This window comes from Prosopis cineraria, unplaced genomic scaffold (genome assembly GCF_029017545.1).
Source record: "Prosopis cineraria cultivar Desert tree isolate PC_DT_omini unplaced genomic scaffold, ASM2901754v1 PC6, whole genome shotgun sequence".
NCBI lineage: Eukaryota > Viridiplantae > Streptophyta > Magnoliopsida > Fabales > Fabaceae > Prosopis > Prosopis cineraria.
In genome coordinates, this window is record NW_026555337.1 from 12,646,520 (window position 1) to 12,673,619 (window position 27,100).

Genomic DNA, 27,100 nt, shown 5'->3' on the forward strand with positions numbered 1-27,100 from the left:
TTTTAAATTATAAAATATAAAAATTTTTGATAAAAGTAAAATTTTATTAATATTATTTTTTAATATTACTTTTCTCATACATCCCCTCTATTTAATATTTTTTTATAAATAAAGTATTAAATGAATAGTATTTTTAAATGTTTGTATTTTTATTTTAAAAATGTAAAGTTATAAAGTGTCAGGACACGACTAACAAATGAAAAGAGAAAATACGATCATAAAACAGGACACGACTACTTTGTTTACAGTTTATATTAATGATACAGCCACTGAGACTGGGGAAATAAAGGAGAAGAATAAAAGAAAGTGTCTTCCTTTTAATTTTCTTTTTGACGAAATTTTACTTTATTTTTTTTTTGGGGTAATCAGTGGGCTTTGAAATGCCCAGTATTATTCTGATGAAATTTTACTTTATTAAATAAAGATTATATGAGCAGCAAAATGAGGAAAAACCTTGAATTATTTTGGTGATTATAACTTCCTTTTTTTCTTTTTGAAAAAAGAATCAATTCGGCATAGCAGCCATATGGAAAATAAAATCCACAATTTTAGATTAAAATATATAAGAAAATTATAATAATTTTTAATGACGACATATTGTCAAATTTTTAGAGATTTATTGCAAAAATTTAATTTTAAGAAAAATTAATGGTAACATTTAAAAATTTACAAATAATTCTTTGATTATTATAGAATGTCTTGTTTTTTCACCAAAAAATATATATGTTTTTCATTATAATGAGATACTTAAATTTTTTAAGATAAAAAATGGAATATAAGAGCTAAAAAAATAACATTATGTTAAAAGAATTGTCACTTAATATGATCTTGTGAACACTAATTTACACTAAAGAAATTGTTTACTAATATCTTAAGATATATATATATATATATATATATAGGGAGAATAACAAATAAATCCCACAAGCAAATAAGTACCATAAAATGTAGTAATTATTTTGTAGTCTCTAGGACTTTGTCTGACAAATTTTTTCTAGCCCTAAGTAAAACAATAAAAAGCAAAGGTTTTAATAAATAAACTAGAGTTATTAATACTAAAAGTAAAATTGTTAGTATATGAAGTGTAGTTGTTAGTTTAGTTATATAATATTATATGCACGTTTTTTATATTAACAACTTTAGCTTGATAATTAACAATTTCAGTTTAATTATTAACAATAAAGTTAGTCATAATTTTAATTTAGACATATAATAACAACTACATTTTCTATGTTAATAATTTTACTTTTGTTATGAACAACATTAATTTAAATTTTAACAACTATATTTTTTTATTATTTCATAGAGGATTATAAACATAATTTTTCAATAAATTATGACAGATAAGTCGGAATCTTAAAATAACTACCCATGGTACTATTTTTATTTACCATTTTCTTTATATATAATAGACAACATTTAAAATATAAATAACGTTATTCATGAATATGATAAACTAGATGGGAGGCGTGCGAATTAAATGAAGTCCCACATGCCTTTATCTATCTATACATACATACATATATTATTAGCATATAAATAGATATACAAATGTTATATATAAATATTTTTAACATATTGTAATTATAATTTTACAATATTTTAAGATGAAATTTGTGAAATTTAAGTTTATAATTTTAGTCCCATGGCATGAATCTCATTTCTAACTTTCCTGAAAAGAAGGGCAGCCTGGCAAAGGATCGAGAGAGTCGCAACTATCTGCTCGGTTCTTACACAGACAGGGGTAATTTTGTCATTTCACTCTCTGATATCATACACAAATTGAAGTGGTAGAGTGAGAGTGGAAAAAATGGTTAAGAGGAACTGAGGGAGAGAGAAAGGTGAATCTTTTAGAGAGAGTGAACAAAGAGTCCTTGTGTGGCCACTCTGGAGACAGGAAAACCAACTCAAATTATTTGGTTTTCTGTAAATTCGTCTGCTTCGTCAATCTCCATGTTCTTCTTATTCTTTCTCTTTTCAATTATTTCTCTGTAACTTACTACTCTGATCTGCATATTCCTTCAGTTTCTTTCTCTCTCTAGTCGTCTTCTTCCTAAGTCGGTACGTTAGCATTTTCTCAATCCGCTGACTGACTCTTCCTCAGACTGTATCGCTCTCCTTTTCGCTTCTTCTGTTGCTTGGAAACCTTCAACCCTATCACCGCTTCCGCCATGTCGACGAAATCTAGGTAAATGGTGCTCGGTGTTTTTGGAGGTGCTTGTGTACTGCGAAGATCTGATTTGTGCTTTTGAGTTGCTTTTTTTGCTGGGAAATTAGGTGTGGGGTTTACTTTAAACTTGTTGCTTAATGAGTTAATGGGTTTGATCTGTGGATTTGGCACTTATTATGCGGTTTTAATCGAAATTTCCACACCGGCAAAGTTTCCCCCCAATCATTTTCCGTCTTTTCGATTTAGATTTCAATGTTTTTGGTCTTCTGTCTGATATCTGAGTAAAGTTTAGAAAATGGGTTTCACTTAGTATGTGTTATTTTTGCTAGTTTTTGATTTTTGCTGATTTTAGTTGTCTCAGGTTTTCGTGATCCCCAACAGTTTTTAATTTTTTCCCTAGAGTTAATCTCTGGCTCTCAATTCATCTTTATCTTAGTTCTTTGATGAGTATGGCTTCTGAAAATGTCGTAGTTACTATTTTTGGGTTCAGATCCATGTATACATGATTGGACTGGACTATAAAAATTCTGCATTTCGTTCATATATCTTGTCCCTTACATTTCATTTAATTTGATATTGATATGGTGTCAAAATTATGGATTTGTTAGATCTAGTTTATCTGAAACTCCCAACAAGGCGTCGCCTGCAACACAAACTCCGAACAAGACATCACCTGCAACGCCAAGAGTTAGTAAACTCAGCAAAGGAGTGCCCAAAGCAGAACCTGAGTCCCCATCACCTTTACAAAATTCACGCCCTTCTGTTGAACGATCGCCACGATCTGTGAATTCAAAGGTCACTGTCGAGCGCAAATCACAAAAACTCGGCACCGCGCCTGAGGTAAGTTATAGTAACTGTACATTGTACTGTCTGTGTGTGTGTTTGTTTCATTTTTTTTCTTGGCTTCATTACCAGATATTTAGCTACGCTGGAGTTGGTTTTTCTGTTGTTTTTCCTTTTCTGTATTTAGATAAAATTTTCAACTTTCTTGCGACATACAAGAAGTCTAACGAAGAAACATCTGGTCTGTACAAGTTCACTTAAGTGTCGGTTGTGCTATTTTTCTCCTGCAGGATTTCAAACTTCAGGTGAATAAATTTTATCCGGAAAGGAAACTTTTTAGATTTCTGAAATTCAAGTGGCTTCTTATCCTGTAATCCGAGATTTCCAAGATTCCTTTTACTATCTCAATCTGGCGATATGCATTGTTCGAGTTTTCAGCAGTCACGCATTTCTTTAAAAGTTGTACGTACTCTAACATGCATTTGTTGTATTCCTTGATTTTCAGAAGCCACTTCCAAGAGTTGCTAAGGGTTCAGAATTGCAGACCCAGTTGACTCAAGCTCAGGATGATCTAAAGAAAGCAAAGGAACAGCTGATTCAAGTTGAGAAGGAGAAGGGAAAAGCAATTGATGGATTGAAAGAAGCGCAGAGAGTGGCTGAGGAAGCAAATGAAAAACTCAAGGAGGCATTGATGGCTCAGAAGCGGGCTGAGGAGAACTCTGAGATTGAGAAATTTCGAGCTGTTGAACTGGAACAGGCTGGAATTGAAGCTGTAAATAAGAAGGAAGAAGAATGGCAGAAAGAGCTTGAAAGTGTGAGGAACCAGCATGCTTTAGATGCTGCTGCTCTTCTCTCTACCACTCAAGAGCTTCAGCGAATTAAGCAAGAACTTGCCATGATTACTGATGCAAAGAACCAGGCGCTAAGTCATGCTGATGAAGCTACTAAAATTGCTGAGATTCAAGTGGAGAAAGCTGAAACTCTTTCAGCTGAATTAGCTCGGGTGAAGTCTTTATTAAATTCAAAGCTTGAAACAGAGGCTGGAGAAAATAAGATTGTATTGGAGCTGAAAACTGAGATAGGAAGTCTCAAACAAGAGCTTGAAAAAGCAAAAGATTATGAGGCAATATTAACCAAGAAAGAGATTTATATCGAACAACTTAATGTGGAGCTTGAAGCTGCAAAGTTGGCAGAATCTTATGCCCACAGTGTGCTTGATGAGTGGAAGAAAAGGGTCGAGCAGTTAGAAGCAAAGCTTGAAGAAGCAAATAAGTTGGAGAGATCAGCATCAGAATCGCTGGAATCTGTAATGAAGCAGTTAGAAGGAAACAACGATTTGTTACATGATGCAGAATCTGAAATTGCTACACTCAAAGAAAAGGTGGGTTTGTTGGAAATGACAATTGGCAGGCAAAAAGGTGATCTTGAGGATTCAGAGCATCGACTTCTCATGGCTAAGGAAGAAAGTCTTGAAATGTCCAGGAAGATTGAGCTTGTGGAAGCTGAACTTGAAACAGTGAAGGAAGAGAAAGCCCAGGCTTTAAATAACGAAAAGCTTGCTGCTTCTAGTGTGCAGACTTTATTAGAAGAGAAGAACAAACTTATCAATGAATTGGAGAATTCTAGAGAAGAAGAAGAAAAGAGTAAGAAGGCAATGGAAAGCTTAGCTTCTGCATTACACGAAGTGTCTGCTGAAGCCAGGGAAGCCAAAGAAAAGCTGTTAACTAGCCAAGCTGATCATGAAAACTATGAGACCCAGATTGAGAATTTGAAGTTGGTCTTAAAAGCTACTAATGAAAAGTACGAGTCTATGTTACATGACTTGTCTCAAGAAGCCAGAGAAGCTAAAGAAAAGCTGTTGTCCAGCCAAGCTGATCGTGAAAAAGATGAGACAGAGATTGAAGATTTGAAAGCAGTCTTAAAAGCTACTAATGAAAAATATGAGGCTATGCTTGATGAGGCAAGGCATGAGATTGATGCTCTTACACATCACATTGAAAAATCTAAAGACGACTTTGAGGAGTCCAAGGTTGAGTGGGAGCAGAGAGAAGTTCATTTAGTCAACTGCATTAAGCAAACTGAAGGACATAACTCTTCTCTGGAAAGAGAATTGGGTAACTTGGTTCAATCACTCAAGGAAAGTCAGGAAGAAGCTTCTGTCAGAAAGGAGGAAGAAGCTCAGCTGAAGGAAAACCTGAAGGAGGTCGAGGCTGAGGTGATTCACTTGCAGGAAGCTCTTAAGGAAGCAAAGGCTGAGAGCATGAAATTGAAGGAGAGTTTAATGGATAAAGAGAATGAGTTGCAGAGTATTGTCCAAGAAAATGGGGAACTCCGAACTAGCGAAGCTGCTTCTATTAAGAAGGTGGAGGAGCTATCTAAATTGCTTGATGAAGCTACAGCCAGAAACAAGACTGAGGAAAATGGCGATCTTAGTGACAGCGAGAAAGACTATGATTTGCTTCCTAAAGTAGTTGAATTCTCTGAGGAGAATGGGCATGCAGGAGAAGACATATCCAAGGTAGATGTTTCAGCCAATCGGGAGGGATTAAGGCAAAACTCGCAGGAATCAAGTATTATCTTGAATGACAAGTCTGAAAAAACTGAATCCCCAAAGCATGAGCATGCGAATGGAAAATCAAAGGAAGATGAGAATAAAGAAAAGGATGATTCAGTTGAAGATGAGTTTAAAATGTGGGAGAGCTGTAAGATAGAGAAGAAAGAGTTCTCACCAGAGAGAGAGCCAGAGCCTGAGTCCTTTGAAGAAGAAGTTGACTCAAAGATAGAAGGTGGTGAGGGATTTGATCAGATAAATGGACCCTCTTCAACAGAGACCATTGATAATGGTGGAAGCTCACCATCAAAGGGGCAGCAGCTGAAGAAGAAGAAGAAGCCATTACTAGGCAAGTTTGGAAGCCTGCTGAAGAAAAAGGGTGCTAGCAATCAGAAATAGAAAAACAAAATACTCACTTCTGGCTTCGCCTGTGGCCAACTATCAGGCAGGTATATTGGATATTAATTTGTTTGCACTTGTTTGCCTTCTGATTTTTACTTCTCGGAATAGCTTTTAAAGGTTCACGAGGTTTGTAATATGGTTGTAGGACCTTTTTTCCTTAGTTACTTTTTTTTTTTTTTTGGATGTGGTTCTTCATGTTGGCAGTAAATTGTATGTGATGATTTTTTCTTAATTCGTTTCTGGTCTTGTCCCTTGCCATCCAATTTAGATTTGACGAGAGAAGTGGCAAGTTGGATTGTATTTTTACTTCATCTGATTTCTAATGAATGTCTAGATAGAAGTTCCATATTTCGTTTCTGATGTTTACTTGGAAGTTGGAACCCCCTTGACGTATGGTGGGAATTATTATTACCCTCCAAATAATGCACACATTGAGATCATATTACTTATACGAAGTATCGACACCCAAATAGAAAATAAGGCCATGTTCAAGTTTCACAGTAGGCTTATCCTTTGGCATGTTTTCAAAAAGGCATCTGCTTAGTGGAGAACTTCAATTATTTTGCTTCTGGGGCTAATCAAGAGACAACAAGAATGTACTCTGAAGCTAGTGAAGTTGGGGATTGAAAGCATTTACCCCCTCATTGACCAATAATTCAATATCCAATATTAATATTAATACAACATATCTAATGAATGTTGTAGATATTTTACTATTTGGCAACTTAATATCTCTCTCTTCTTTCATCTCCCAAAGTCCAAACACCCCTCTCTACTGGCTCCGACCTGAATCTCCCTCTGCCCTGTTGTGTCAGGAATGAGGGAAAGGATTTATCTTTTTATTTTTATTCTGCTCCTGGTTTGATGCAGTATCTATTATACCTTTTTAATTGGTCAATAATGCATACATAAAGGTTGGTTTAATTGATAAGGATTTGATCTCTTGTGAGTTCAAATTTTATTATCAATGTGAGAGCTTTTATTGGTAGGGTATTTGTAAGTGTTTTTTGAGTCCAGTAGCATGTCTTGGTCCCATTGAGTGTTGGAGATCCCACTCACTTAAATTTTTTGAAATCAATAATAGGTCTACCATCCGTTGATTCTGGCATTCTTTTAGCAAAACTATCCAGTTACCTGTTTAATGGCTAATCCAAATACAAGCATTGTCGATCTAAATAGAGAGTTGCTTTTCTATTGTGGTTTTTGTCCATTGGCAATATTCAAACTCTCAACATTAGTGTGGGAGAATTGATTCTTTTGCGAAACCTCCTCATAGTTGGTAGTGTTGGTGGCATTTAACTAGTCCAGTTGTGAAATCATCAAAAGCTTATAAATGGAGTATTATATAGTTGTCATCAAGAAGTTAGGGCATCCGAACCAGATGAGGATGGCAACGAGGCTTGAATAGTTGAGATTTACGTAGGGTTCTAGTTCTGTGTTAAAATTGTAATAGGCCTATAACTCTCAAGTACTAATTTTTTGTTGATGGAAGAATTTTATTAGTAAACCATTTGTAAATAAATTTGTAAGCATTTTTTTTTTTTAAGTTCAAAAGGATGCCTTAATCTTAATAAACTTTCAGGATTCAATTTAGGTAAACTTTATTTTATTAAAAAAAAATATAATTGAGGAGAACTTTATACGGAGAAGATTTTATAATTTTTCATTCAAAATTGCAAGTGGCATGAGGAGGTATGAAAGTTGGTGAGTGCAAGTTTTCTATTGATTGTTGTATTTAGATGTTGCCCGTATAATAGTGAATATGTGTGTGTGTGTGTGTGTGTGTTTTGCCAAATAATGGTGAGGATTATGTATGAGGGACAACGACGTAAAAGTTTCCAAATGATTAATTAATTTAATTTAAATTTTGAGTATTAACTTTTAGAAATTTGCAAATTCAGGCGCTTAATTTTATAACTTTGTTATGAAGAATTTGTAACTTATATTTTAAGTTTTAACAGAAAAAATAAATTTATTTATTTTTCAATAATGTTAAAATTTTAAAAATAAATTATAAATTTATTACAATAAAATTATAAAATTGAGAGTTAAATTTGTAAATTTTTAAAAGTTGATACTTGAGACTTAAATTAAATTAATTAACCTCTTTGTCATTCTCCCTTAAGCAACATAAGACACATTTTTTTCATGCAATAAAAGGAGACACCTATTTTTTTTATTATAATATTGAATATTTATTTTGAGTCAAATAAGGATAAACAATATTTTTTCCCCAAAATTCCAATAACACTTTGATAAACAGTAATATTTCTATTAATTTAAAAAACATGCATACACAATAATTTTTAATAATCTTAAATGCACCCATAAACTCTCTGCTTAAGTAGGACACATAAATGTAAAACCATTGTACTAATATGCGTGCTTGCATGCGGGTGTGTTTTATTTGCATCTCTCAAACTTGAGACCTTATTTAAAGAGAACTATCACTCAAATCACTCAATAGTTACAACCACACATAGAAATTACATGATTTTCATAACTTAAGATTGCTTGGTTTGCAAGCTTTTCATTTTTGGTTGAGATGAAGTTTGGCAAGTTGAGCAACATTGGCAGCCTCCTGAATAGCCATGGAAACGAGAGAGGCATTGGCTGAAGCTTCTTGCTTGAGTTCATATTCAAGTGTTGTTTTGATGATGCTTGACTCTTCTCCTTTCTCTTTCACTTCAAATCGAATCTTGAATATAGTAAATCCTAATTCTAAATATGCTCCTTCAATTAGTTCATTTTCTTTTATTCGATTTTCATTGTCCATCTTTGTCACCTTCTCTTTGCAAGAAACTATTCCTGTTCCCAGTTTACCTATTTTCAATAACATTGGAAAGGAAGAGAAATTGGGTCAGATTAATTAAAATAATGGTAAGATTAACAACAACATCAACACTAGGCTCCTTCTTATTCTATTTATAAACTTCTTTTTTTAGAATATTTTTTTAATTTAAAATATAAGGTGTTTTGTAATATTATGTAAGGCACATGCCCATAGTATTGTTTTCAACATTGACCTCCATTGATAAGGCTTGGTTGGGCTCGGAAGTCCATGGATTTTTCATTTTTTAATTTAAATTTCTAATTATACTAATATACAATTTAACAAATTGTTATTTTTATATAATTCAAAAATTAAAATAAACAAAATAATTTCAACAACTTTAACCTAATAATTTTCAATAATTTCAATCACATATTAACTAGAAAAAAGAAGAAAAATGTAGTGCCTAAATGATGAGCCCGATCTGAGTTGTTCTTAATGGATTTATAAGGATTAGATCTAAAAATTAATTTTTACAAAAATCTCTCATTTTCAAGTCCAGCCTTAAAAAAAATATAAGGTCATGAAAAAGTATAAAGTTTAAATAGATAGTCCAAAAAACCTAGCTCATATTGATGACTCTACTTCTCTCATGTGTCTGGTTCTGAGTTCAAACCCTATATTGGGTGATCCCTCCCTCCCTCTCTTCTTTTCATTGGGGACAAAAAAGAAAAAAAAGACAAAAAAAATAAAGAATAAAATAATTACCAGGAACTATAGTTTTAAGGAAGATACTTCCAAGTCCACCATCACCTTCAACAAGCTCCACCTTCTGAAACAGATTTGGCATTTCTTTCTCCAGAAATCTTCCAAGTCGAACTGTGCTGAACAGATCCCACGTCTCTTTTGCTGGCACTCCCATCTCTAGCTCATGCTCTACACTCCCAAACATGTTCTTTATTTTTTTTTTCTCAATGATTCGGATACATATGCTGTTCTTTTATTTGCTCCTGACTTGAGTGGTTTATATAGGATCCCATTGAAAGATTGTAGGAAGAATTTCAAATAAGGGAATTAATTACTAGTGGGTCCCAAAAAATATGAAATTTTAGTTCAGTTTAGATGAATAAAAATGAAAATAATTTCAACAGTAAAAAGATCAAAGTACCCTCCACTTATTTTGTAGAATTACTAATTGTTAATTTTCTTATTTGCTAATTTACTAATATCACTTGTAAATTACATCAGTTTGTCAGACAAGCAATAACATTAGTTAAATTGCTAACTTTATTTATTAATTTACTAACATCAATTTAACAACTGATATTACTGCTTATGATTGAACAACTAATATTAGATTTTATATAATTATTAGTATATCAATTCATATAATTTACAACTCATATTAGTAAATTAATAAGTGAAGTAAGAAAATTAACAATCAGTGTTTCTACATAATAAGCCAAAGATACTTTGGATTTTTTACCTTCAAAATTATTTTCACTTTTAATCCTTAGACTGAACTGAAGTTTCAAAATTTTTTTGAGACCCACTAATATAAGTCACATTCTTGGTCTTTTTTGAAATTCTCCTGAGATTGTATGAGGAATATATATCACATACTTCCTTCGATTCAAAATATAAGCATTTCCTCTCAATTAATCTTGATTTAAAATATAAGCAATTTAGTATATGTAAAAAAATTTTTTTATTTTACCCCTTATATTTATTAACTTAAATATTTGTGTAAATACATCTCACACTCATCATAGAGTGAGTTGGTAATTGCAACTAGGAATAAAAAAAAATATATTTTTTATGAGAATGAGAACATTATTAATATGTGATTTTTTTTTCAAAAACTGTTTATATTTTGAATCGAAGGGAGTGGTGTCTAATAATTGCCAAAATATGTTACATTAAAAATTAAGGATTTGAATCTAATAAGAGGTGTGTTCCTTGTCGCACAATAAAACCATCAACTCAATTAAGCTGCTGCAAAAAGATTATCATATAATATTCAAGATATATTAAATTTCAAATTTTTGAAAAAGATAACGTACGTGATTGGGTGTTCTGATAATGGGAATTAATTTGAATTTTTTGAACAAAATATATTTTAATAATTTTTAAATATTAATAAAATTTAATAGTTATAATTAAAATATTCATGAATAGATTCGAGGCTCTTGCCAAATGAAAAGGTGTCTATGATGTCACGTTAGATTCAATTAACAGAAAGGCTAGCCGACATGCAATAATTATGAATACCGACTTTCAGCTATACCTTAACACCAAAATGGGAAAACCGGTTTAAACTTTATTCTACACATACATATCTGTACAGTTTGGTTGTGAAGCAAAATCAATAAAAAACTACTTGGTTAAGTTACAACTTGGAGCAGTTTAATAAATTTTGAAATACTAACGTTTGGTTAAATAATCTTTGAAATATTTTTTTTAAAATACTTGCTTCATTAATCTTAAAAATAATATTTAATCAAAATATTAGCATACAACATTTGTCATTTTCCAATAATAAAATTATTCACAATTTTATATACTTATTTTAAAGACTAACAATAATTCTCCATAAATTCAAGCATAATACTCGTGCCTAAACAATTGCTCCCCATGCAAATTTGATCGAACTCGTCTAACATTAAGTTTGTATAGATATTTAAATTGTTTCCACCCCCGTGCATTCTTTATGTATGCAATGTGAAACTTGGAAAACTAAGTATGTGTTGAGTTTTTAGTTTATAAAAAATTCATTTACTGAAAGCTTATTTGGCAAAAATTAGTTTAATAAAAGTTAGTTGTTGTAATAAAATTTATATTTGAATATATTTTTTTAAAAATTAATTTGATAAACTAAATGTTGTTTGAATTAATGATAAATTCTGCTTTTGAAATATATTTATGAATATGTAATGATAAAAAAGGATATTGATTTATGATAATTAAAATTTTTTATTATACAAATATAATATATTAGAAATGTGAAAAATATTAAAATAACATAAAATTTTATGTTAAATAATAAGAATAAATAATATATAGTTTAATACTGGAAAAAAATTAAAACATAATAAGGGTATTATATTCATTTATAAAAGTAAATACAACTCAACTCTCATTTGCAATTTTAAATCCACCAAAAAATAGAGTTAGCAAATTCACATTTAATCCCATCTCAACCCACATTTATACATAATAAGTGTGTGTTTGGTTATTTATACATGTGATTTATTAAAAAATTACTTTTAATTTTTTATATAAAAATTAGGGGTAGCATTGTCATATCAAAAATTAATGGATCACATTTCAAGAGCTAAGAAAAATTAAGTTGCACAAATTCACATTCAATAACTTTTTCAAAACACATTCATAAATGTACCTTCATTATATTTTTTATATTTAAACAACTTTTAACTTTTAAAAAGTGTCGAAAGAACTTTCTAAAAGTTAAAAGTTCTCAAATAGACCCTAACTCTTTGGGATTGTAATTCCAAATGTGATTTTATTTGATGAGCTGGCTCCTTCGTAGTAAAGGACTCTACATATGGATTATAATTCCATTACCCTTCTAGTGCCCAGATCACACTACCTTTACAAGTGCGTGGCATCTTCTTGGCTCCACATGTGTGTTGATCCTTAAGTGTTTTGGTTCACAAATCACTATAGCTCTTAGGGAGTCTAGATTTCTAACTTTATATATAAATGCAAATCCATAACTCTTTCAGCACACGTTGGCTCTGCATGTGTGCTGATTTGAGTTGGTCCATATGCCGTTCCATGGGTGAATCTCTATTATTACTAGAACTTAGTTCACAGGATCATTCGTTAAGTTATAAGATCAAGTGAAATCATCATCTTCAAAATATTTGGTTCATGGTGATGTCATTGTTGCACATGTACATGTCCCGCACTATGTATGCCAATTTTTGTTTGGCGTGTTCTTGTTGGGCACGCCAAATCAACCATTCCACAAATGATGTCTTAAATCTAACTTCCAAATCAAATGGTAGGTTCCTGAGTTCCTTTTCCATAATTTCCTCGGGTGCAAATTCCTAGAAAACATAGAGAACCAAAAGAAAGACATTAAGGTGACGATGATGCTATCCTACCGAATGCTAATACTACTACTACTACAAAAAAAAATCTTTTCATATCTCTTTTTTAGGATATTTCACATCCCTATCATGGGGGACATAGATCCAAGTGACATAAAAAATTAATTTATTCACATCACTTTTATGAGGGACGTGGATTCTAGAGAAACCACGTCCCTCTTTTGTAAACAGGGACGTGATTTCTCCTGAAATAAGTATTAAAATAATTTAAATTTAAATATTTATCATTCTCATTTTATCATTTCAACTAGTTATAGATTTCACAGATCTCAAAATTAAATAAAAGAAAAATAAAATTATATCAAAATTGATGAAGTAACTAAAGATAATAGAGAAGGCTCAATTAGAGGTTAGAAATATCTACAAAGAAAAAAAGCTTGTGGGTGAAAGGGGCACTAACTAAATATTGCTGGCTTAGGGAAAAGAGGAGGAGAAGCTGTGGAACTCGGCCGTGGGTCTTGAAGCTATCCGTCAAATAGGGGAAAGAGAAGGAGACGACGAGAAGAGAGAGTTGTCTATCCAATGCTCACCATTGAATGCTAGCCTTAGGTCTCTATTCAGTTTGTCGGCCATAAATCTCAATGTTGTGGGTCTCGATACAGTGGGAAGGAGAAGAGAGAGTTGTTTTGTGGAGGATATGAGAGATCTGCAGTGGGGGGAGAGGAGAGACGTGCTGCTGTTGAAGGGAAAGAGAGAGAGAAGTTAGGTTTTAAAATATAAAATGATGGAGCGAGGAAGAAGCTCGATTTGATATAAAAAAGCTCACTAAAATCCATATTGCTTTTTTTTTTAAAAAAAAAGAGACATGAAAAATATTCAAAAATTAATAATTAAAAATATCTTATTTTCTACAATCCACATTCCTTTTTTTTAAAAAAAATAACGTGATAAGTTATCACGTCCCTTTTTAAAAAAAGTGACGTGGTAAGTTACCACATCCTTTTTTTAACAAAAGGGACATGAAAAATGTCTAAAAATTAATAATTTAAAATATTTTATTTTTTAAAATCCATGTCAATTTTTTTAAAAAGCGACATGAAAAATGTTTAGAAATTAATAACTTAAAGTATTTTATTTTTTATAATCTATGTCCCCTTTAAAAAAAACGACGTAGTAATGCTTTTTTAAAAAAAAGAGACGTGGATAGTCTTACATATTTAACACTTATTTATAAAATTATTACCGCCTATATTTTTTATGTCACTTTTGCAAAAAATGACATAAATAGAGAAACGTAAAATGTATATTTTGTAGTAGTATATTTTGCTAGATGTAGGGGCTTGATGCTCTTTCATGATGCATGCTTGTCTATAAGAATTGAACAAATATAATTTTGATGTAGTGTCAGTACTTTGTCTTTCATTTATATTGGTTCATGTGTTGAAGGGATTGAAGAGTTTCATATGTTGTGTCTTGCTCTCCCCTTTTAGAGGGAAAGTGGTAGTTTTTTCCATAACCTCATATTCCATTTTCTTAGGGCCACTTGTTGTAGTTTTATCCAAACTTTCATTTCCTCCCATTTTTTAATTGGTGCATGGTAGGTGTGTTCATGGAAGAAGATAGGACCGGACCAGGACACCCTCGTCCTGTGTCCCGTCCCAAAAAGAAGATTAAGATTGAATTTTGATCCCGTGTCCCGTCCTGTTAAAAGTCGAGATAGGACTGGGACAAGATCGAAATGTCCCGCTGTCTGATAAATTGGATAATATCGAAAAAAGATTTAAATAATAATGTTCATTACAATTTTAAACCATGTAATTTATTAAGTTTAAAATCAAAACAACATAAGTACATGAATCACAACAATTTAAAGTTAATTATTAAATTATATTAATCACAACTATACATTATAATAGCAAATACAAGTGATCTTTAGGCTATAAGAGTAACAACAACATGCAAGTCAAGTACAATATCAAATCATTGTTTTTCTACTTTAGTAGAGATGTACTAAACTAATTACTCTTCTAAAAATAAAGTAAGAAATACGTTATAAATAAAAGTTATTAAATAGATAGATATAAAAATAAATTATACTAATATAATTAATATATTATAAAGAAAGATATTGCCATATTTACTCAATGTCATTAAAATTATCAATATAAAAAAATTTAATTTTAAATAAGAATTGCAAGTATTGAAATTATAATTGATATAATTAATATGTTTAAAATAAAAAAAATATATATATATATATATATATATATATTTGGGTCGAGATGGGACGGGACGTCCTGATGGTAATCCCGTGTCCCATCTCGTCCCATCCCGTCCTGAACCCCTTTCCTGTCCCATCTCATAAAATCCCGTCCCGATTATTTTCAGGCCGGATAAAACCCATCTCAATATGATCGAAAGTATATCAGACTAATCGGGATGAGTCCAAGTTGAACACCCCTAGTGCATGGGTGTGGTTTTTTCTCAGCTAACCTTCCCCCTTCCGGAAGCTTTTTGGCATTCTTGGGCCTGGGCCAACAAAAATATGCAGGCTTTAAGCTCAGACTTTATTATTGTTTATATATATATATATATATATGTTTGTTTGTTCGTGTATAATTTACATGTTTTGAATACAAGTTCTCATTCAAAAAGATCAAGTGCCAAATCGCAAACACTTTTTGCAGTTGATTTTGGATAGTTTTCATGTTTTACAGGCATGTGTACAAGCATATACACCCCATGTGTTTTGTGGGATTTATCTCCACTGTTGGATCGCTAGTTTTGACGATTGAAAATCCTTGAGAAAGATTGTTTTGCAACTTAAAGACAAAACAATCACGTTTAAGAGATTCAAGGGAAAAAACCTAGAACAATATTTTATTATTTTTTTATTATTTACAGTATCCTCTTCTTAAAAACAATCTTATTCAAGAGACAATCAGGTACTTAATATGGACACCTCTTCCCTTATAAGAATTTGAAATTTAATTTGATATACTTGTGAGCTTTCATCCCCTTCTAATACACTAAGAATGTATTCAAGTCAATGATGCTGGGGATTAAAAGCATTCACCCTCTTTAACCAGTAACTCAATGTCCATTATTAATTTTAATATAAAATAATAAAAGTTACTGTTGGGAATTAAATCGAGGATAGAAACATGCCCAATGTAGTCTTTTCTATAAGGCACATCAAATGCACCATGTGAGAAAGAAAGAGAAGAGAGAGTTGACAAGTTGGATAGATGAATTTGAAAATTGTATCATGTTAAATCATATCCGTTATGATAGGTATAGGATGATTATTTTGTAATAAAACATATTAATTATAATATCTTAATAAAAAAGATATTCTGGACTCGGTCAATAAGCAATTCTCAATTAATTCTTAATTTTGGCCAAAACTTATTTAATCAAATATATTAATTTAATACTAATTTCACACGGAGAAGATTTTATGATTTTTGGTTCAAAATTGCAAATGAATGCCATGAAGATGTATGAAAACTGCGAATTTTAGTCTATTGAAAAAAAATAAATTCTTGTTAAATATTAATTGTTTTCCCTTTTTCCGACGGCTCTACCTAATCATATCGATTTTATATTTAGATGTTGCCCCAATAATAATAGAGAGGATTATGCGAGATAAGGCACATTTTTTTCCTGTCCCATTTGTACATAGTATTATTTTAATTTTGTATGGAACCTTAAGGAAAAACAAAATTATGACAAATTAGCAGCAAAAAAAAAAAAAATTATCCATATCCCCTGTTGGTATTTTGTGGTTTGATATGGCCTTACATTATCTATTATTTATAAAATGATTAAACATTATTCTTGAATTGTTGGTCACTGGTATGGTGTCTATAATATTAACAATAATGATCCAATGACAATACTAACACCTGATTAATTCTTTTAAGAAGTACAAGTGATTAATAAAATTGATTTTTGATTCAAATAATGATGAACAATAATTCTTCAAAGTTCCAAGAACATGTGGATAAGCAATAATGTTTCTATAATCTCAAACAAATACATAAACAATAATTTTAATGATCACAAATGCCGACACAAACTTTCCGGTTTTTATTTTTGAGGCATAACACATAAATTCAAAGCACAAATCTTTTTTATATGCATCTCTCAAACTTGAGACCTTATTTAAAGAGACACTAACACCTATATCACTTAAATAATTATAACCATAAATAAATTACATGATTTCATAACTTTGAATTGCTTGGTTTGCATTTTCATGGCTTTTGTTGAGATGAAGTTTGGCAAGTTGAGCAACATTGGCAGCCTCCTGAATAGCCATGGAAACGAGAGAGGCATTGGCTGAGGCTTCTTGCTTGAGTTCATATTAAGTGTTGTTTTGATGATACTTGACATTTCTCCTTTCTCTTTTACTTCAAACCGAATCCTAAACATAGTAAACACTAGTTCCAGATATCCTCCTTCAATTAGCTCCTTTTCTTTTACTCGATTTTCATTATCCATCTTTGTGACCTTCTCTTTGAAAGAATCTATCTCTATTGTACCTGTTTTCATTAAAATTGGTGGGGAAGAGAAATTGGGTCAAATTAAACAAAATAAATAACAATAACAACAAAAACATCAATGTTATATTTGTTAGAGTAATATTCCTTTGTTTCAAAATATTTGTTGTTTAAAGTTATTGCACACAAACTGAGAAATGAAATTAATATGTAAAAACATTTTGTAATTTTGCCTCTAATTTATTTTTTTCCTTATAAAGATAAATATTTTGAAACGGAGAGAGTATATCCTATTAATATGTTGACAGTATTTTAATGTTTTTAAGGACATAATAGAAAAAATATCATTAGATAATGTTTTGGAAGTTAAAAAACCAAATAATATGAAAGAATTTTTTCCCAAGAAAGACAGATATTTTAAAATGGAGGGAGTATAATGACTTTATTGATGATTAATAATTTGATTTATAAATTACTGTTTGATTTAATATTTTCATCATATTGGGTTGGGTTTGTTGAGGCCCAAAAAGAAAGAGTAGGCCATTGTTTTTAACAAAAAGGGCCTTCAACCAATGAGCCTTGACCCGGTTTGATATGCTTAATGGAAGTGTAAATATGGTTCCTTTTAATATATTGGTAAAAATTTGCATTTTTCCTATAATTATTACTCTCAACTTGTTTTTATCGAAACTAAAGAAAATTCTAAAACTCATAAATTATATTTTAAAATTTAATAAATTTTCAACTTCACCCCATTAAGTATAAGTATAAGTGAATTTATTTAAAAGGGTGGTTCATTAATTATTTTCTTTCCATTTTACCCTTTAACAATTTCCAATAGCCAAAAAATACTTAAAAAATTATAGGAGAGAGAAATTATTTTTAAAAAATGATGCATTTAAAAATGGTAAATTGAATTTTTTATTTTTTACATATTAATAATAATTTAATAACCTCTTTTTGATTTTAATATGAGATAATTGAAAGTAATTTATAAATAAAACTAAAGAAAGTACCTACATACATACTAATAATGTAATTTAACTTAACATTTAATGGTAAGTAAAGGGAAACACTTGTAATATACTTTCTCTATTCCTATTTATAAATTATTTTCAATATATTTCATTGAAAGGAAGGAACACCTTAATTCTCATTAACCATACACTTCCCCTGGTCCTTAACATAAGACAATTTTAACTATTTTATGGATCTTAAAAATATATCATAAAAAAGTAAGATGTACTTTCAATTTTACTTTTAACTTTAAGTAATAATACTACTATGTTAAATACCTTCATGCTAATGAAGAATGTGTAAAGTTGGAAAAAGTTATTTAATTAGGTGTCCTATATTTTATACCAAAACTTACTTTTAAAATGTATCTTATAAATAGGACTGAAAGGAGTATCTTATAATTTAATAAATTTTCACCTCTACTCCTAATAAAGACTACAAATTATTTTTAATAGTTTTCCTACCATTTAATAAGGACATCAGAAATGTAAAGATAAATATAAAAAATATTGAATTATTCTATAAATAGGATCAAGATTAATATTTTTTCTCTATCTTATAAATAGGATAAAAAAATTCTTCTCTTGATCTTATACTACCTCTGAATCACAATATAAAACATTGACAACTACTTTACAGTTCTAAAAGAAAGTTACGTAAAAATTTAATATCTTTAAAAAATGTTACATATTTTCAGTTAAACTTTACGGTTCTAAAAGAGAATTAGGTAAAACTTTAATCTCTTTAAAAAAATGTTACACCTTTTCAATTATACCATCATTAAACATCTTATATAAATGTCTTAATAATGATAATTGAAATTCTACTGCATTATTTTATCCAAAAGGAATAATGGATGAAGTAAAGACATAGCTAAAAAAAAACAAAGCACTTATAAAAGCTATATAATGTCTTATTATAGTGAAGAGGAGTAGATAAAAAAGAGAGAATAAAATAAATACCAGGAACTAGAGTTTTAGTGAAGATACTTCCAAGTCCACCATCACCTTCAACAAGCTCCACCTTTCGAAACAGATTTGGCATTTCTTTCTCCAGAAATCTCGCAAGTCGAACTGTGCTGAACAGATTCGACGTCTCTTTTGCTGGCACTCCCATCTCTAGCTCATGCTCTACACTCCCAAACATGTTCTTTCTTAATTTCTGATTCTTCAAATATATCTATGAACGCTAATTCTTATGTTTTTGTGTTTTACTTGCTCCAGATGAGATGTGTGGTTTATACATATAGCGGACAAATATTAGATTTTAGAAATTTTTTTATACGCATGTCACACACACACACACACACACACACACACAAAACACATCCACACACAAAATTTCACATGATTATTATTTCAGCACATGGAATCCAATCAATCCATATCACTATACGTATCCTATCTAATTCTTAATATAAAACAAAATTAGAATAATTAATGTTTTTTTCGACTTTATTGCTTAGCTTGTTTATTTATTGTCGCTTTAATTTTTAGAATATTTATTATGATTATTGATTACAAGGAAGGGTAAGATTAAAAAGTTACATATGTTTTAATAATTTTAAAGATATAGCTACAATTTTTTAATAAATGTGAAATTAGTTAACTTCATAGTATTATATCAAAGTAGCATGTACATGCATTTCAATCCAATAAAAAAAGCATTAATTGTTAAAAAATATGAACCACGTGGAGCTACATTGTACACAGTATTTATGAGTAGAGCTGTCAATTAGGGTTAGCCCAGGCTTAAAGGGCCGACCCTTAAAGGGCCAGAGCCTAAACGGGCTGGCCTTAATAAGCCAGATTGTATGTCAAGGTTTCATTTTATAAGACCCGACCCTAACTCTTAGGGCTTGAATTGTCATTTTCCTTTCAAAACAGTGGCCCGGTCCTAATTATTTTCAGGCTTAAAAGGACTGACCTGACGGGCTCGACCCTAATTAATAACTCTATTTATGAGACCAATCCGTCTATCTCCTCCCTCTTATCTCAATTGTACTTTTTGGTATTTAATATACTCCCTTCCATCATTGACACATGGCACTTTCAACCACCTCACTATAATAAGAGAAGGATGGTTAATTCATTGAATCAAAAAATTTAAAAATATATCAGAACATTGAATCCAATCAATCCATATGTACTCCCTCTAATATTCAACATAGGACAAAATTAGAGTAATTAATTCATTTTATTTTAATTTTACTCCTTATTTATTTATTTATTGTTTTTTTAATTTTTTGAATAAATGGCTAAAATATATATTTAGTCTTTAAATTTTACACAACATTTTATTTAGTTCATTAATTTTATAAAGTATTTTTTTAGTCATTCAATTCTAACATGATTAGTTTTATCTCGATAAATTTTTACATTAAACTTTCAAATATTGATAAAATATTTTTAAATGTTGACATATTAAGTTTATTTTTTTAAATAATAATAATTGATTCAAAAATTAATCATTTAAAACTAATGATATGAGGGTTAAATAATTAATAAGATACTTTATAAAATTAAAGGATTAAATTGACACCATATATAAAGTTAGAGGGCAAAAAATGTACTTTAGTCAAATACAATTTATTATGATTATGATTATCAATAGCAAATAAGGGTAATATTAAAAAGTTACATACTTTATAATAATTTTAAGGATATAACAACCATTCCTTGATAATTGTAAAATTTATTAATTTTGTTTTATATTAAGGACCAGAATAGTATGTACATACATTTCAATCCAATAAAAGATACATTAACTATTTAAAAAAAAAAATGAACCACGCAACTTTCACCTACCTTGTGCATGGTATTCACGAGACCAACCCATCTATCTACTCCCTCCTGTCTTAATTATACTTCTTCATCGTTAATACTCCCTTTGACCCTTAATACAAGTCACTCTCAACCACCTCACTGAAACTAAAGAAAAGTAGTTAACTTATTAAATCAATCTTAAATTTTAAATGTGTTTTAACTTTGTACCTATTAAAGAGAGAGAAACACAAGATTTGATAAGCCATATAAAAATATTAAATTAGAATTAATTCTCTTTTTAATAACTTACCAGGAGTAAAATTGGAAAATGTTAATTAATAACTCTTTAAGTGACTAATATTAATTATTAAGGATTTTTTCTACCTGCCTTGTAATAGGGGCAGGAAGGAGTAGTGGACCAAGTTGGAGTAGTTATTTTTTTTAAGCTGTACCCTAAATTATTTTATTGAGGGTCTAATTATGTTGGTGAGAATTGGATGTTTTTATTGGTAATTGCAATAAATTGTTTGTGAGAACTTTCTTCCACAACAATTTATCATGGTATTGATTGCAAATAAGAGAAAAAATTAAAAAATTATGTATTTTTTTAAGAATAAATGAGTAAATTATTCCTTAAACTTTAAGTCTAGCCATGTCATAGACCCTATAAGCTCGTTCATTATGCAAACTAATTCTTCAACTTTTAAATATGGTACAATTTAGCTCTTGTCATTAATAAAAGTTAAATTTGACTATTAGTTGACTAAAAAATGATAGAAAAGGACATTAAAAATTACAAAAAAGTACCAAAAAATTACAATAAAGGATCCAAGAACTATAGACAATTACACAAAAAATTACAGAAAAAATTAAGATCCAAAATTTTTTTGATCATTTTTTGTAATTTTTGAGGTCATTTTCTATCTTTTTCTAATCAATTAATGATTAAAATTAATTTTTTTTAATAATAGAAACCAAACTACACAATTTTCAAAAGTTAAAGAAATAATTTGCATAAATAAATTTAGAGTCTATGATGCTATTAAACCTAAGGCTCATGGGATAATTTGCACAATAACCCTTTTTTAAAAATAAGTTTGTGGATATAACTACCATTTTTTAATAACAATAAAATTGGTTAATTTCGCTCTATAAATAGGAATGAAGCAGGGAGTATTTTTTCCTTTTTTATAATTTTTAAAAATAAGCCAATTTATTTTAACAAAAAAATTATTAAAATACAAAGCTCCTAAGTACTCCCTCTAAATCAAAATATATAGATTCTTTAAGAAGTTAGACTTGATAGCCAGTGGATCTACGTGTAGTTGAGGCCTTAAGGATGACAAATGCCCCTGCTCAACTTGAAAAAATTTAGAAGTATGCATTGTAATTGTTAAAAATTTGTACCACTACCCTAACCATTTTGAATTCCCTGGACTCAAAATAAAACATATTTGAGTTCTAAACAATTTTAAGCCTTTTATATTTTATTTAAACCAAATAGATTTTAAATTTTGAACATATTAAATTTAAATTTAAACTATTATTTGGACACTTTTGTACACATAACTCATATTATAAGACCAAGTAAAAAAATAACCTATCTTTAAATTTCAAAAATGATCTTTTTAATATTTTATTTATAATTAATTTACAAAACTACTCTTTTAATATAGGCTTTTTGTAAATACCAAAAGATTTAAAACATAAAAAATCTTTGGAATTGAAAGTAATGAATGTAAGATAGTCTAAAATTGCCTCTTTTAGAGATGAATGCGAGAGAGATGACGGAACTGGACATGAGAGAGACGAATGCAAGACATTAGAACAGTGTGAGCGAGCCACATTTATGATTGTGACAGACAAATGTGAGATGAGATACGTCGACGGTACTTGAAGGAACGAAGCATGACGGTGGAAAAATGGAGCTACAAATTCATAATTTTTTATTTTATTAGTTTATATATTTGACTCTCTATGATAAATTAAAAGTCTAAAAATTTTTGTAGATTGTGTTTAATCCATTTTGGACAAATGATTATGTGTTTTTCGTATTACTGATTCGTGATACTACGTCATTGATATACTATTGTATATCATTGATATATTATTGCAGATCAACATAACTAGACAATCAAACATATCTATGTATATTAATGATGTAATATTGTAGATCAACAATACAAAAAATGCATAATCATTTACTCAAAATAAATCAAACACAATCCGCAAAAAATTTAATGTTACTGAGAAATGTGAATATGGTAAAAATATGATGATAGATAATAAATTTCAGTCTAGTCTTCTGCTTCCAGAGATGAAAATTCCTCTTCAATGTCTAATGTCCTCTTCCTAGTGTTTTTAGGAAAAATAGAGGGGGAGAGAGAAAAAAAAGCTCTATGATGAAAAACGCACCAATAATTTTATATTCAGAGAAAAAAAGAAATGATTTAAAGAAAAAAAGATTCAGCTAGTTAAGGATTAGTTAATATTGTGTTTTAATAATAAATTTAATCTGAGGATAAAAAAGTAAAATAAATCTAATTAACTTTATGAATGGAACATATTTTAAAATATTTAAAAATTTCATCCATAATTTATAAGAGTTGTATTTTTTAAAGTCATTGAGTTACTTTCCTTTATTATTTGTTGGTGTATAAGTTTATATTTTTTTAATAAAAAACAACGGTACTTGAATTTTTCTTTTTATTATTTTTACATTTATTCTCCCGCATATCTACAGTCCTGTGTCCGTCAATGTCAACATTGGATAGGGCTTATAATTTTTTTAAATTATATCCCTATTTTATTTATTATTCAATTTTTTTCGAAAAAAAGGTCCATTAAAAAATTAATAATATCAATCAATTTAAACCATTCTACACATCTAAAATTTCAGTGCACTTACATGACTTTAATTTATAAAAGTTACATAATTTGGTTCTTAAGAATTCATCATAATCAAGATGTGCATCTTCAAACTCAAAGGACACTTACAAATATCTTTGTATATTTTTGTATATTGGTTAACAAAATCTTCACATCGACAATGAAAGTTTAATCCTGTAACTTTATATGTCATAAGCCAAATCTTGTCGACTGGGTTAACAAATGTTGGACCAGTTACTTGACTTTATAAGCATGGAAATTGGAAAACATGCTTGCATCCAAATTTAGATGTTGTAATTAATGTTACTCTCTTGTAATATTCAGAGTCGTTTTCACGCACCAAACAGAATCTTTTTCATAACATTGTCTGTAATTAACACATTAATAATTCAAGTTTAGTTGCGTGTGTGCGTGTCTGTCTATGATATTTCGGGGTCATAGTTGATTTGAGAAAAGATATGCATTTAATCAAATCAATAATGTTGAATTTTTTAAATCATATTTTATTAAAATATATAATAGGATGTTATAGTTTGGGATAAAATAAGAGTAAGATAACAAATTTTGGAGTTAACTATAATTTTTTAATTTTAATATATACATATATAATAAATTTTAAAATAAAATATTCCATATAAATTTTTAATATGGACAGAAAATTATAATATATATATATATATATATATTTATATTGTTATCAAAATTTTATAATATCAAGTCCCTTACTAACACAATAGAAGAAAGTAGCTTCTAAAAAATATTTTTAAAATCATTTGAGTTTGAATATGCGCCAAGGTTTTACATTTTGGAATAATATATATATATATATATATATTGATGTATGTATGTACGTATGTATGTATGTATGTATGTAACAACTTATAAAATATGCTATCTAATATCTATGGTGTAAACACTTGTTAAATATAATAAATTATTATTTAAAATTTTTAAGTTAAAATGAATGAATTTCTGTTCAAAAAATTAAGATTTTTATTGTTGTATAAACATGTTTGTTTTGGTAGCAGTATAAACAAGTTTTTTTTTTATCTTAATCTTAAAATCACTACAAACATATCCTGATTTTTAATTACATGGGTGGGGAAAATATTGTTAAATAAAATAATTTGTTATTTATTTTAAAAAATTGAACAAGGAAAATAAATTTTAAAATAAAATAATTGATTTAAATTTTAAATTATGTGGGAATCATGCATAAAAAATTATATTTATATTTTTAATTTACATGTGTTAACAAATTCTTACAGAGGTAATTTTAAACACTTAGCAATATATATTAAATAAATTTTAGTTCAATCAAATCAGAAAAAATGGATTGTAAAGTGCTAATAATTTTAATAATAAGACATTGTTAGATCATAATAAATAATATATAAAAAATTTGCATGTATTTATTTATTGAAAACACACATTTTAAATATATAATATTAAGCATATATAAATATTTTTCATTATAAAATAATGTTGTATATGAATAAAAAGAGCCTAGTAAATATTGGGGGTAATTGCCATGGTCAATGAGATTTTAGCCCTCCTCCCCCAAAAAAACACACCTTTCCTATATTAAAAAAAAATTCCATACCCCACAAACATACATTCATATACATGCATAAATACATAAATACAATTTCTTTTTTTTATAACACATAAATACAATATATTGCTATTAAATTAAATAAGTATAAAATATATATTTTACTAGGTTATACAAATATTGTTTGTATTATTAATTTATCATGTCAGCTCTTCATGTAAAAAGAATAAATATTAATATTTGTATTAAATATGTTTGTCAGGCTTTTTATTTTTTCCTAAATTATTAAAAAAACTTGAATAAGTTTATTTTTCATTATTTAAATTTCATGTATATTGATCGATGTTTGATTAAGTATATTATAAGTGTACACTTTATATGTGTGTGCGTGTATATATATATATTCTTTCTATTTTTAAAACTAATATATTACATATATGTTTTTATTTTTAAAAAATATTTTATAATTATACATAATTATTATCTTATATTTTTTTAGTTAATAAGATTAAATTTGGCCCCTACTCTATATCCCTGACCTGCGCACCCCCGCTTGTAATATTCATAGTCGTTTTCACGCGCCGATCAGAGTCTTTTTCATAATATTGTCTGTAATTAACACATTAATAATTCTCTTATTCAAGTTTGTTGCGTGTGTGCTTGTCTTTGTATGATATTTTGTGGTGATAGTTGATTTTCCAAAAGATGTGAATTTAATTAAATCAATAATTTTGAATTTTTTAAATCATATTTTATTAAAATATATAACAGGATATTATATTTTGAGATAAAATAAGCGTAAGATAACAAATTTTGGAATTAACTATATTTTTTAAATTTTAATACACAAACATATATAATAAAATTTAAAATGAAATATCGCATTTAAAGTTTTAATATGGAGAGAAAATTATAAAATAAATGTATTGTTGTCTAAATTTTATAATATCAAGATCTCTTGCTAACACAATATAAATAAGTATTTTAAAAAAATTTTAAATTCATTTTAGTTTAAATATGCTTGTAGGTTATAAATTTTGAAATAAAATAAGCTTACGTAACAACTTATAGAAATATAACCCAAAAAAAAAAATTGTAACAACTTATAAAATATGCTATCTAATATTTAGGGTGTAACCACTTACAAATTTTTAAGATTCAAACTCGAAATCACTGGTTAAACTAATACAACCTTTTACCAATTGAGTTACATGTTTATTGATAATTTTAAAATAAATTTTAACATACATAATGTATGGGGTAATAATTATAGTTATTTAAATTTTTAATATGTATATAATAAAACTTATAAAATGAGATATTTCTCACACACACACACACAAGGTTATAACTCATAGAATTGAACAAGTTATTATTTAAATTTTCTTAGAGGGAAGATATAATTATCGGTCCCTATAATTTTATCAAATTTTATTTTTAGTTTCTATAATTATTTTTTAATGTTTTCAGTCCTTATAGTTTTAAAAAAATTGGGTGACACTTGTTTTTTAGGTATCTATAGTTTCAGTTTTTTTTTAGTATTTTTCATCCTTATAGAGACTCTGAAAATACTGAAAAAAATTACAAGGACTAAAAGTAAAATTTAATAAAATT

At 28.8% G+C, this 27,100-nt stretch overlaps 2 protein-coding genes and 1 pseudogene across 3 annotated transcripts; 1 reads left to right on the forward strand and 2 right to left on the reverse strand.

Annotated features, from left to right (window-relative positions):
- Positions 1–1,810: 1,810 nt before the first annotated feature.
- LOC129313571 (WEB family protein At3g02930, chloroplastic-like) lies at positions 1,811–6,254 on the forward strand. 2 transcript variants are annotated; one of them, XM_054956807.1, is made up of 3 exons: positions 1,811–2,188; positions 2,779–3,010; positions 3,459–6,254. In XM_054956807.1, exons 1-3 carry the CDS (start codon positions 2,172–2,174, stop codon positions 5,901–5,903), a joined length of 2,694 nt encoding a protein of 897 aa, XP_054812782.1. In that variant the 5' UTR covers positions 1,811–2,171; the 3' UTR covers positions 5,904–6,254. The 2 variants fall into 2 exon arrangements, with proteins under 2 accessions (XP_054812782.1, XP_054812783.1); XM_054956808.1 differs by lacking the exon at positions 1,811–2,188 and adding an exon at positions 3,141–3,258 and having other exon boundaries at positions 2,894–3,010.
- A 1,903-nt stretch (positions 6,255–8,157) lies between these two features.
- Positions 8,158–9,664, reverse strand: LOC129312729 (norbelladine synthase-like). The gene is made up of 2 exons (XM_054955411.1): positions 9,448–9,664; positions 8,158–8,729 (listed from the first exon to the last, which is right to left on the reverse strand). The coding sequence occupies exons 1-2, from the start codon at positions 9,629–9,631 to the stop codon at positions 8,437–8,439; spliced, it is 477 nt and encodes a 158-aa protein (XP_054811386.1). The 5' UTR covers positions 9,632–9,664; the 3' UTR covers positions 8,158–8,436.
- A 7,310-nt stretch (positions 9,665–16,974) lies between these two features.
- Positions 16,975–19,423, reverse strand: LOC129313890 (norbelladine synthase-like; annotated as a pseudogene).
- Between the last annotated feature and the right edge of the window lie 7,677 nt (positions 19,424–27,100).

Excerpts from the sequence above, each read along its gene's own strand:
- LOC129312729 (XM_054955411.1), bottom strand. The coding sequence starts at position 9,631 with ATGTTTGGGAGTGTAGAGCATGAGCTAGAGATGGGAGTGCCAGCAAAA. Across the intron at positions 8,730-9,447 it reads CCTTAAAACTATAGTTCCTG|GTAAACTGGGAACAGGAATA; the intron begins GTAATTATTTTA and ends TATTGAAAATAG.
- LOC129313571 (XM_054956807.1), top strand. Across the intron at positions 3,011-3,458 it reads AACTCGGCACCGCGCCTGAG|AAGCCACTTCCAAGAGTTGC; the intron begins GTAAGTTATAGT and ends CTTGATTTTCAG.